General features: G+C 41.1%; 1 protein-coding gene across 4 annotated transcripts in view; it reads right to left on the bottom strand.

Annotated features, from left to right (window-relative positions):
- Window positions 1–12357, bottom strand: part of TBL1X (transducin beta like 1 X-linked) — a 201492-nt gene that overhangs the window by 26951 nt on the left and 162184 nt on the right. For all 4 annotated transcript variants that reach the window (XM_071813032.1, XM_071813023.1, XM_071813036.1 and 1 more), the window contains 2 exons: window positions 8239–8384; window positions 5354–5603 (listed from right to left, as the gene is read on the bottom strand). In XM_071813032.1, coding sequence (XP_071669133.1) covers window positions 5354–5603; window positions 8239–8384 — 396 coding nt within the window. The remainder of the gene's footprint in view (window positions 1–5353; window positions 5604–8238; window positions 8385–12357) is intronic.

Raw genomic sequence — 12357 nt, forward strand, 5'->3', positions numbered from 1 at the left:
ATATGGTCTGATGGAGGAAGCTGGATACAGACTTTGTTACTAACTGCTGTGAAAAACCCCACAAATAGTCATGCTGTGAGAAGGCACCCTGATCAGCTGATACCTGCATTAGTATATGCAAGACTGACTGGCCTCTGGGAGCAATGAATTACCTGTGGGACAGCTTTGATGGTTCAGAAGAAAAGGGAGAGAAAGACAAGAAGTCTTTCAGAAATCATTCGCAAATGTTCACATTATATGTGTTTTCTTCCTGTTTTTATCATAGTCAGGAACATTCATATTTAGAGTGTTACTGTTAAACGCAAAACTTAAAATGGCCCATTGAACAAACAGGACAGTTCATGCTTTTGTGAGACCGCTTCAGGCTCTTCTCAGATTCAGACAGACACTACCAATATAAAACAGATAAAATTACGATAACAACAAAAAACTGCAGCACAAGCTTCTGTGAGCCCTGATCTCATCTGAAAATGCAGCTTTCCTACGGATGCAGCTACAACGTGTGCATGGGGAATGAGGATAAGTAGGTAAGATGCAGTAACACTCAAGAATAGGCTTAGTTTTCTTCAAAAAAAGTATCTTCAGAGCAGAAAGGTCTCAGTTAAGACCTCATCTGCATGAAGAACGCCTCTGAATGGGTCTCTGAAAGAAAGGACAGTTCTACCAGGGGCAACAGACCCTCATGAGTGAAAAACTTCAGGCCGAAGGTCACATAGTGGAGGGCTCTGATCAAATGTTAACACAAACCACTTTCTAAAGGTCAGAAGATCTTTGGTTAAGTCTATGCTATATTATTATTTTTTTCCTCACACATATTAAAAATCCGAAATAACTGGATATTAAAAGTCATATTCCCCCAAACTATTATGACTAAGTTTTTTTAAAAAAATATAATTCTAACGTACCCATGAGTAATATTAACTCTCTATTTCCTCCAAATTAAAAAAGATATATTTTTAAGATCTTACCAGTGCTTGCCCTGTCTTTTCTCAGGAAATGTGTTTTTCTACTTAAATCTTTGACAGGCCTTTCAATGAAGTTGTTCTTTACAGCTGTAGGGCTGTAATAAAGGAATTGGGCTCAGCCTTTTTTCCAGAGCTTTATTTTTCTTAAACCCAAGCCAATCCTTGCAAATATAATGAAACAAATGACACTAAAAATATTTGAGTTGGAAAACAATCCAAAGTTTGGCTCCATTTTGACATGCGAATTTTTAATTTTTTTTACTAATTTTTAAAGTGACTCAAAGCTGAAATCATTACTCAGGAAGCAGCATGAGAAGGCAGCAATTTTATTTATTATTTGAATCTGCCCTAAGCTGTTGTTATTGATAGATTTTTTCTGTCTCTCCCTTTCTTAAATCAAACTACCCTATCGTATTATATTAATTATAACATACACAAAACCACATCATATTATATCAAATATATTAATGCTTTTTTTGGAAGACTTATGGTCTCGTGGAGAATTCCATGTCAGAATAAATGTAAACTACGTAACTTCCCAAAGACATCTCTCTTAACCACTCCCCACATCTGCCTTTTCATGACAGGCTGACACACAGGTGACTTCCAGGTTCTGATTGAGGACTAGCACACTAGTCAAAACCATCCCTATACACCAGTTCTGTGGAATCCAACAACAATGAAAATTAAGATTTGGGAAGTTTCTCACACCTTTCGTACCAGCAGTCCTGTCGATCCAGTAGGTCTCCCAGCTTTCACCTTCCCCATCTTATGTCCTATCCTAAACTTTTGTCCTATCCATCCTAAACCTTTTGTCCTTAGCTAAGCCATGTTATGTCCTATCCTAAACTTTTGTCTGATTCTACCCTAAATTTTGGTCCTAATCTAAGCTCTTGCTGGATCTTTCACCTGAGTCTCTCCTAGGCTAAAGAAACTCTCTGAATACAGTGACAAGGTGAAGTGGAATACATAGTTTACCCCACATAAGCAATGAAAGGAAAGGGCATGACCCTTTTGTTATCTCATTCACGTAACTGTATTTTTCTAACTTTATCACAAGAAAAGGAAATACAATTGTAAGAGTGTTAAGCAGACTTGTGCAGTAAATTAGCAGCTAGACCTGTTATTTCTCACGGTTTCTGATAATTACTGAGGCAGTTCTCCTGGAGTTCATGTAAGCAGGTCTGTCCAAGGGTGAGAATGCCAGTTCTGCAGTTCTCTGTGCATCTCCCACGTACAATCCTCATCTGCAGCTGTGCTCCACCACCTTGCTGATATCCTCCAAATGCCTCTGGCACAAAGGTTATCGTTCTCCCAAGGCAACGGAGTCACCCACATCAGAGAGTTGGCTGTCCCTGGATTTCTCAGCAGCTTCTCTCCAAAGCCTCTTTCTCCTGAAGCTGCAGACCTCACCTCTTCACTCAGGATGCCCAAGTGGCACAACTGCAGCTGCCAACAACACGTGCCAGCTGGCCAGCTACTCCTCAAGGATTTTCTGTCTTCCCATTGCCATTGCTCGGTTAACCTGTCTGCCTGGTAGGCTGCTTAGCCACTGAAATGCTTCAAAATTTGCTGTCTGGTGAAGTAACTCACTGGTTGACACAGCGTCATGTTCTTGCATCCTGCTCCAGACAGAGTTATTGGATGACAGTCAGTCATACAGGATTTCTCCTCAACATTCCAAGACAGGTCTGCAACTGTTTATGAAAATCCTTCTAATAAAAAACGCTGTGAGAATTACTGTTTTTTTTAATAATAAAATGATAGCTCTGAGAAATCAAGGCTTAGAGTGTGGTCACATATCTGACCCGATCTGCAAGGCTTTCCTTTTATTAATACAATATATGTGTTTCTTCAGATCGGAAGGAAATAAGTCTGAGAGGTTCTGTATTAGTGATGAACCGATAATCAGTTATCTGCCTTAAGAATTTGTTATTTTTGGTCTTGAGACAGGAAGACATATACTGTTGAAGGAAAGTGTCATCAAACAAAATGTCAGCATTTGATGCATTTATAAGTCCCTTCATTTCTGTTTGCACCCCTTCACATATGAAATGAGGCAAAATTTTTTAAAAAAGGGTCAGTTGGAAGTAAAACATAAGCAATCCGTAGTCTAAAAACAGATTCATATTTACAAATTTTTCAAAAAATGTTTACAATTGCTTTCTCAAATGAAAAATGTAATTTAAATAACTGTCGTTTTATGGGGGGAAACTATCCTGTCTAACTAGAATTCTCTGCAGAAAAACCTGGTTTGAAAGCATTTTTCCAACTGACCCACAGAGGAATGTATTCAGATTTGCAGAACAAATAAAATCAGACTATAGTTCTGACCTGTTACTTGTCTAAGCCAAGGAGCTGTTGGGGCTTCCTACAAAACCTGCCATGCACGTTCCTCTAGAATTTCCTCAGAAGGCAATGAGGCATTAAGGCAGGGGTGTCGAACTCATTTTCACCAGGGGCCACATCAGCCTCACAGTTGCCTTCAAAGAGCCAACTGTAATTTTAGGACTATTTATACAGTTCTGTTTTAAAAGGTCTATATAAACTAAATCAAATAGATTTATGGTTTTAATTAACAAAAGCAAATATTTGTAATAATTACTAGATGTGAAACTGGTTTTGAGGGTAACAAGGAAATAAAAGGATTTCAGAATAGAATCAGAAATGGTGTGTGGCTTCTTTCCACTCCACGGCAACTCAATATCACTAGTTTCACCAGTTTCAGTAATACTAGTGGAAACTCAATATTTTCCACTCAATAACTGCAATTACATATTAACTAAAAAGGGATGAAACATCCAGGTGCTCATATGCAGCCTTTAGCTTTTTTGATATTTCTCTCCTCTCTGACCTTCCTCATTCTCCAAACGGTTGAACACATCTTCTAATCAGAAATGTCATGGAAATTACATCACACTACTCCTCCACACTTCACTTGAGCAACTCAAAATATTCCTGTTAGCCCAAGCAGAAGAGGGAAACATGTAATAATGCAATATACAGCTGGTAAAATTATAAATACCTCAGAGAAAAACAAACAAACAGAACAAAGTTATTTTAAAAACTGTGCTGTGCTCTCTTCTGCAAGGCCCATTTGTTCTGTGCACAGAGAAATCCCAAAAGGTGTCTTCTCTATCCACAACTTTATTGCAATGACAATCCTGTCATGCAGGGACATAAAGCTCATTTAAACGTTGCTCTCCTGCAGCGCAAGGTGTGTCACACATGCTGCACAGGTGACCAGCGCTGGCAGGAGCCTGGGGACCAGGAGCTTGGTTCTGCTGCCGGAGGGAAACAAAGTGCCAGGTTGGATAAACCAAGGAGGTGGGCTGGATCCGGCCAGGGGGCCAAGTGTTTGACACCTGTGCATTAAGGTCTCATTTCAGAAGTTCACCAGTGCCCTAATACGGCTTGTACAGAGAAACCAGAATCATTAATTGTATCTGCCCCACAGTGCTGGCAAGATCAAGTTACTCAAGCACTTATGTCCACTCCTTGTTTTACATATATGACTTCAGGTGTCTCGCATACAAGTGCAATCTCCTGCCATCACCAATAACCAAAGGTGAATTCAGAGCTCTGGAGAACTAGCTGTTCCCACAGACTGAAGAAATCTCAGGAAGGTAGGACCTTCACTGTACTGTATGACTAAGCATGTGTTCTTAAGTAAAAAGGCGAGGAACTCTTTGCTCTGTACTTCCAGTACAGGCTGGCTGCATTCAAGCTGTCAGTTGGGAATTGTCCTCGGCACACGCGACTCTATTCTGTGTGTGGCCATGCTGTTCAAGAACGGGTGGATATCTGATATAGTCCAAACTGGGCCAATGGCCATGCCAGTAAAGCTATGAATGATCCTGTGCTTGGCCATGCTGTACAAGAATGGATAGCTGGTATAGTCCAAACCATACCAAGAACCACACCAAGGCTATGAGGCTATGCTCCGGCCATGCTTCATTTAAACAGAAGCGGCTTGTAGGTCCCAGACTCAACCCATCTCCCTGCTAGCCTGCCCCAAATGATCAACTGTGGCTACAGCTTTTCCCACTTTTATCAAATATCTGAAAGCACCCACAAGGCTGGTAATATTAATGACATCTGGTTAGCCTGCTCCAAGGAGAGAGCATACAGCTCCACTTCTTGGTACCGTCTTCAACTTGCAATTCTGAAGATACCTGAAGCTTTTGGATTCTGAGAGGACACCAGTGAAACACAGCACTGTGATGTGAAACATGATTTTCACTCAGTAGCCTTTCTAGAAACGCCTCACCCTCCTGAAGCGATTCCCCTGAGTTCCACCACCTTGCAGACACCAGCTGAGTACAAGAATATTATTGCAACTCAAACTGCCCAACAGTGGCAAAGCAGCTGCAAAAGGGTTGGCTTACTTATTGCATGTGCCCCATTCTCCTCTCCGTTCACAGTGGCTTCTCCGTTCTTTGGTGTGTTCTGCTGGGAAACAGCAGTCGTCGTTGCTCCCGCTGTCGCTGCCGTTGCTGCCGCTGCTGCTGCCGCGCTGGCTTGTTGCTGAGCTAGTTTCTCTCTGAACGCTTGCTGCCGGGTCTGGACGACATCAGGCATCACCGCGTCTATCAGAGACAGTGACTCTATCGGCCTGCCGTCAAATACTGTACCATCCTGCCAGGAAAAGGAGCAGAAGAGAAATTTTGAGTTTAGGATCTCTACCATTGAGGTTGGCAAAGAGGTAATAATATAAAGAAGCAAAACTAGTTTGTCCGGAGATACTGCACTTTGACTTAATCAACAGTGCCACATTACTACAGACTTTCTCTTTCTCTCAGGCCTGTGATGGTGGTACTCATGTTCCACTCAGAAATCTGTGCAGGGAATAAGTAATTTATTGGAATTTTATAGCAAATTCAGGCATATAAACTCTTTAGAGATGCAAATAAAAATATGCTTTGGAAAAGAAATGTCTGATTAACAACAGAAAGTTCTTCTCTGGTTTGTATTTGGACAAAAAAAGAGTCATGGCTAAAGCCGTAACAAAGGCAAATAGCCTCTGGTTGAATTGTTTGTCTTCCTGCACTTGCAGCAACATAGGAATGGAAGCCGCTGATGAATACTGAACCTCAGCCAAAATAAGATGTATGCACAAATTCAGTGATTTCTTACACAGCATTCATCAGCCCAGCACCACCAGTTGTAGCTGATTGTACAAGACAGCTTTACCATTATTTTTCCTTTACTCTGCTCGTTTTATTCCTAATAGTTACGGCTTTTATTTTCATTTCTGTGAATTAGGCTTCATGTTTAACAACCAGCTGACTTAACCTTTAAGGGCTGTTTTTTAAGATGTAATATAGACTCAGGTCAACAACTGCTATATTTAATTAGCTTTCCTTCACTTTCACTTTCCTATTACCTTATATATAGGAAAAAGGTTTTAGTAGCCTCCATAAAGTGCTATTTTACTGATCTTCTGCAAATTCCCTTTAGTTCTTTGAAATAATCAAGACCCAGTTAAAAATTTTGTTTGAGGAACAGTAGCTAAGATTAGGATATGGATAGATGAAGTGGCTGGGAAACAATATAATTTTCAATAGATAATAATAACTAATACAGAAAAATAGCCGTCTGGCTGACCAGTATGCTTCTGTTGGACTATTCATTGAATTACTGCTTACAGTTACAATATTAAAATAATAAGCATTTGTTTCTTCATGGGGAAGAAAAAGGAGGACAAAGTTATTAGAGAAGAAAAATGTAAGCTCTCTTTCTCTTCAACATTTCTTATGTAAATGTCTCTACCAACATTTATTTGAATCCTGGCTCAAGTCCTTGCTGCACAATGTAAAAACCATTTGCCAGAGGATTTTGGCATCTTATGTTTTTAACTTTAAAACTGCTCGCTGGATTCCTTCCATGACTGGTCTTTCACAGATCACAAATAACACTTTAATTTTATACACATTAGTTTATGGACTCACTGATTACTTGCCGCTCTTAAGTAATATGATGACAGCAAAACAAATCTTAATGGTGACAACACACATATTTTTGGATCATCCTCTGAACTGAGGCCAATTCTGAAGCTGGACGTGGAGGAGTAGACCCCAATAGTTGTCATATGACCTGAGCTGATGGGTGCTGCTCATGGCTGAAAGTTTCTAACTGTGTAGCTCCAATTTCAGGCACAGGGAAAAACGTTAAGTAGCAGCAAATTGGGAGAGACTCCTAACACTGGTTTGTTATCACAACTGCATCAAAGTGCAGCCTGGCATGAATGGCAAATGTCCTTGACACATTTAAAAAATAATGTGCACAAACCCTAAACGTGGTATTGGGTCATAAAAAGAAAACCACACAGAACATTAGTGATAAAAACAAATCAGTTTCCAATATTACACATGGCAAACAATACAACCTTTTCTCTCTTTTATATTCTTTTGTTCTCACCCGTGATGTTTCACATGTTACATTCAGCTTAAGAGGAAAAAGCAATAGCTTTTTATGTATTAATATTTATTACAGATCTTTGTCAATTATGAATATCTATGGTAAATATTTTGTAATGTTGTACTTCCTTATCTGTCATGCTTCACTCCCTCTCAAAGCATCATGTCTTTAAGGTTGGCAGAGCAAAAATGCTGGCATGTCCTCTTTCTTTCCCCTGGCAGGTCAAGGACAACAGAGGCACATTGTGGCTGCTCATCCAGCCCCCACAGGCAGTGCCCCAGCCAGGGTCAGAATTTACACAGGACCATTTTGCTATGTACATAAGAGGATGGATGCCTGGTCTTACGTGATCTGAGCCAAAGTCACTGAAATCAGAGGGAATGTCTCTAGTGACCTCTGTGGATTTTTGCTCATGGCTTGCAAGCAGGTCTGCCCACTAGCAGGTGTCAGGGAGCGAAGATTTAACCTACACTGCAGGCTTTTCCTGCCAAATTCTGCTGCGACCTTGAAAACACAACGCTGTAAACACAGAGGCATGCCTGCTGCAAGAATCTGTGCAACCCAGATCTGTTGACTGAGCTAGTGGAAACACCATAAACCCAATAAATTTAAGTAGTGCAAAGGAGACCTCAATGCCATAGCTGAAAATTGAAATACAGTTCTATCTCAGAGCTTTTCAGCTCTCTGCTGGGGGGTGGGGCAAAGTATGATGAACAAAATATAATCAGACCAAGAGAAAGTTGATGGCTTGAGTCTCTGGGCCGCTGGGACGTGTTGTTTGGGAAGCCCCAGTGTGCCAGTCAGAGGTGCTGGCGGTGGTGGCGGTGCCCGTGAAGGTGATAGGGGTACTTACTTCATTGATGCTGATCTCAGCCTCCACATACTGGAGCCCCTTCTGGAGGATAGAGATGAGTGCGGCAGGTGGCACTAGTGTTCCGTTGATGTTGGACTGGCTGATGTGGCTCTCGATACCGAAGGTGAAGGCCGAGTGGGAGAAACCTGAGAGCAGGAAAAGGAAGCCATGACACGAAATCTCAATGCACCAGAGCCAGATACACCTTTGCTTCACAGTCTAAAAATAATCCCGCTCAGAGATCTGAGAGACGCTGCCGCGTAAGCAGAAGGACGTGGGCTGCACAGAGCCGGGGAGGTTAACCAGAGCCATCCTGACCACCCTGCTGCCGCCCATCCCCCTGCCCTGTACGTATAGGGGAAGCTGTATAGAAATGGAAATGCACGCAGCAAAAAATAACCAGAGAACTGCACTAACTGAAAACAAAACCACACAAACACACAAAAAAAATTAGGAATAGCCACTGGGGTAAGTCCAGCTAAAAAGAAGTGCCTCAAATCTGCATTTCCCCTTGCTGCGTTTTAGTCTGGGTGTTTTCTGAAGATAAATACTTAAATCCCTATCAGCATGCAAGTTGTATAAAATCAAGGCATAGATGCAGCTGACACGGGAGAGCCATTCCCTTGTACCAGGGAGGAGATTTGAAATCTCCTGCTTATTTATTGTTAAGTACATTATGACATGCAGAGCACTGCCATTAAAACATGAAAATAACTGAAAGGGACGCTCCTGTAAACCTGTTTTCTGAAAGTGAAGACTAATAGCAAAAATAATTAACTGGGATCTGCCAAGCAGCAGATGACAAGCCAGTATGGTGGACTGTCCTTTAGTCAGAAGATTTTCTCTTCCCCGTTTCATTTCTGTCATTGTCTGAGAAAAAAGAGGGTAATGAAGGTGATGGCACTGAAAATTAGAGAATTTTGGTGGAGAAATTTTCAAGAGTGGTGCCTTAAACACTGGCTGAAGCTGCTCAGAACTGTTGCTGGGCCCGAAGGCGAGCGCTGCGGAGCGAATGAACATAGCAGGGGCAGATGCGGGAGGGGGATGGGGGAACAGGATGTAGATATAACTGTAGGAACCCATTTATCACCACACTGTCTCCAGAGCATTAATCTAACATTAAAAGCCTTGGGGAAACCACCCATGCACTGTCTCAAACAGGAAGAGCCCTCGCAGCCTCCACCGACTAGACAAGAAAAAAAAAAAAAAGGAAAAAAAGAAAAAAGAAAGCAGCTCTCAGATGAAAATACTTCCGTTAAATATAGCTGTGCCTCTTCCCCTTGTCAACAGTAGTTTCATTTATAGTTTTGTCCGTTAAGGGATTTCCCCCGTATCACTGCAATGTCCAATTGTGTGTGGGCTGGAGGACGGGATTTTGGGCTCGCTCCACAGCAATGCTTTCTCTCTCTCACTCAAATTGTATTTGGGATCCTTTTTTTTGCAGCTAGCTCAATTATGATTGTAGATAGATAGCAAAAACAAGCCTGAGAAACAGAATGCCTCCCACATTTGAAACTATTTCTCTGTGATTCTCTCCCACTACACATTTTATTTTACCACTGTTTTTCTCCTGTTCCTGGTAACAGCCTCTGTTCTCTACTTTCACAACCCTACCTTCCTTTCATGGCACTCCCATAGTTTTTGGGGATGCTTTTGGTACTTTTTCAAAAGTGTCAGGTCCACCTATGAGGAGAATTATGTAGTATTACAAGGCAGAGAAGTAAAGCACAGGAAAAAACACTTGAAAAACTGCAGTATCATTTATCCAGTCTTTGGTCCAATTCTTATCCTGTATTGCTCTTTATGTCCTGGTCTAGTTTATGAGCTGCTGGACCTCCTGCTGCATCCAAAATAAGCTGTAAGATCTCCAGGGCAGTGTTTTTCCCTTGTTCTTAGTTTTTTAGGACAACTAAGAACATCATTGGGTACCACAAGGATGAAGAAATCAAGCACCGAGCACACGCAGCCTGTGTCTGAGAGTTCTAGGTATTGATCACCGAACACTGAAATCTCTATGTATATATAAATACATGGCATGCAACTAACCAGGTCCCACTTAATTTATATTATGTGTATTTAAATTATTCAACAACACAACACCTTATGGAAAAGGAATGGACTTTAAAATGCGTGATGGATAAATCAACTTCAGAATGGAGAATGAGATAATTAAGCTGTTGTCTAGAAGCACTAAAAAAGCCAGCAGCTAGCCTGTCAGCTGGCAGCTCAGAAAATTGTTAACATGGTCTCTGATTCAGTCAAAAGGTGGATGGCATAAAACCAGCAACCAACACTGATAGAAAATGTAAAAAAGCAGAAAATAATTACTGTGGATCTACAGAAGGCTTAATTTTAACTATGATTTTGTACCTCTCATTATTGCACTTGGCATCTTGCAGACTCTTTAGTTGGCTGCTGGCATATGTCAAGTCCCTTCTTTGCCAGCAGACAGATGACAGTGGCACACAGGGAACCTCTGTCCGGTATTGAGTTGTCACATCCCCAAAGAGCAACACACCTCACTGCACGTGAGAGAAGGAACTTCTCAGCACAAAACCCTGTTGTGTTACTGCAAGGGATCTTGTTATTTTACTGTTTCTCTTGATGCTAAGAAATTATTACGAAAGCACCTATTAGATGAGGAAACACAACACCGTTGGCTACAGTGTCACTGAAGAGCAATCTCGTTTGCACATCTCCAGCAGTTGTGACAAACTTTCCTAAAATCTTATGCTAAGATCCAAATACTGAAAATCAATGGAGCAAAACTGCTTAAGAGGGTGCTGCTGGATACCATGCTCCCCACGCCTCTTGGAAAAATCCTCCCAAACAATTGTACTTAACAGAAAAACAAACACAACAGAAACAAGCCCACCAACAGATAGCTAATTACCTCCTGTCTTCTCATACTACCGTAGCATTTCTACAAGGCTCCCATGAAAGTAGACTGGTTTTAAAAGTAACACACAGAGTTAACAAAATCCTGAATGAAGCCGCACTCACGTCAGGTTTCTAATAACACTGAAGCTTTGTTTTTGTAGTTACCAGATATCACCAGGCCTCTCCAGGGCTGTGCATGTGACTACACTGAATTATATAGCAACGTTGCAGCTCTGTAGTTCAGCTTTACAAAAAGGTGATTTCTATTAAGCAAAGGCAAGTTCGTTTGTTTGGGTTTTTTTAATGTTAGCTTGTGTCACAAATGTTAACTTTCCCTACTTCTAAGTTCATAAAACCACGTCACTGCACAGGGGGAGCTGCAGAAAGGATGCGGTAGGGTTGACACGGAATTACATCAGACCCAAACTAAAAGTGCTGTAATAGCAGTGAAATGAATGCAAGTTGCAAATCCATGTCTGCATGTGTTATTTCTCATAAATTCTGTCATTTCGGTGACTGTAAGAATCACTCTATAAAACAGAAATTTCTATGCAAGTAGCACCAATAAACGAAATTTAATGTAGTAAACCTTTCAAGGACGCATGCAATGAGACTATGAGCTTTTAAGAAGACATGAACACAAAGGGCAGAAGAGGAGAGAGTATGGCCACATGCTGAAATGGTTTTGTACCAGTGAACTGGACAGTCACTCGTGCCGTGACACGACCAGTGCCTTAAATGGCACCTTTCAGCAGGTTTGAGAGAATACTTTCCATGTTTTTTCTACATCAAAACAGATTGGAAGACATAAATCGTGAAAATATGCACAATGTAAATACATTTTCACACATGAAATATTATGTCCAAATGAACACTGCAGAACTTGGTATGATTACCTTAAAGGGAGGTGACCTATCAGCTGTGGAATAGTTGGTCTTAAAAGATTTTAAAAGCATAGAAGAAGTAATGAATGCAGCAAAAATGACTTAAATGACACCCCTCCAAACCCCAAAATTGTCATGCAAGTTTTTTTGACTTGAAAACTGAGATTCTTGCACTTTTTTGTACTGACAGTGGTAAGAGGTCCTGGTTCTGTGCTGTATCTTTCTCCACATCGTGGGGGCTGTATATACTCTCAGTGGTTCATACACCACTTTGAAATTTGGAAATTCGGAAATTCTTGCCCTAGACAGCGCCAAAAATGCACAGGTAGGGCTGTGATTTGCAAAATTTCACGGA

The sequence above is a fragment of the Patagioenas fasciata genome, chromosome 1 (genome assembly GCF_037038585.1).
Source record: "Patagioenas fasciata isolate bPatFas1 chromosome 1, bPatFas1.hap1, whole genome shotgun sequence".
Classification (NCBI taxonomy): Eukaryota; Metazoa; Chordata; class Aves; order Columbiformes; family Columbidae; genus Patagioenas; species Patagioenas fasciata.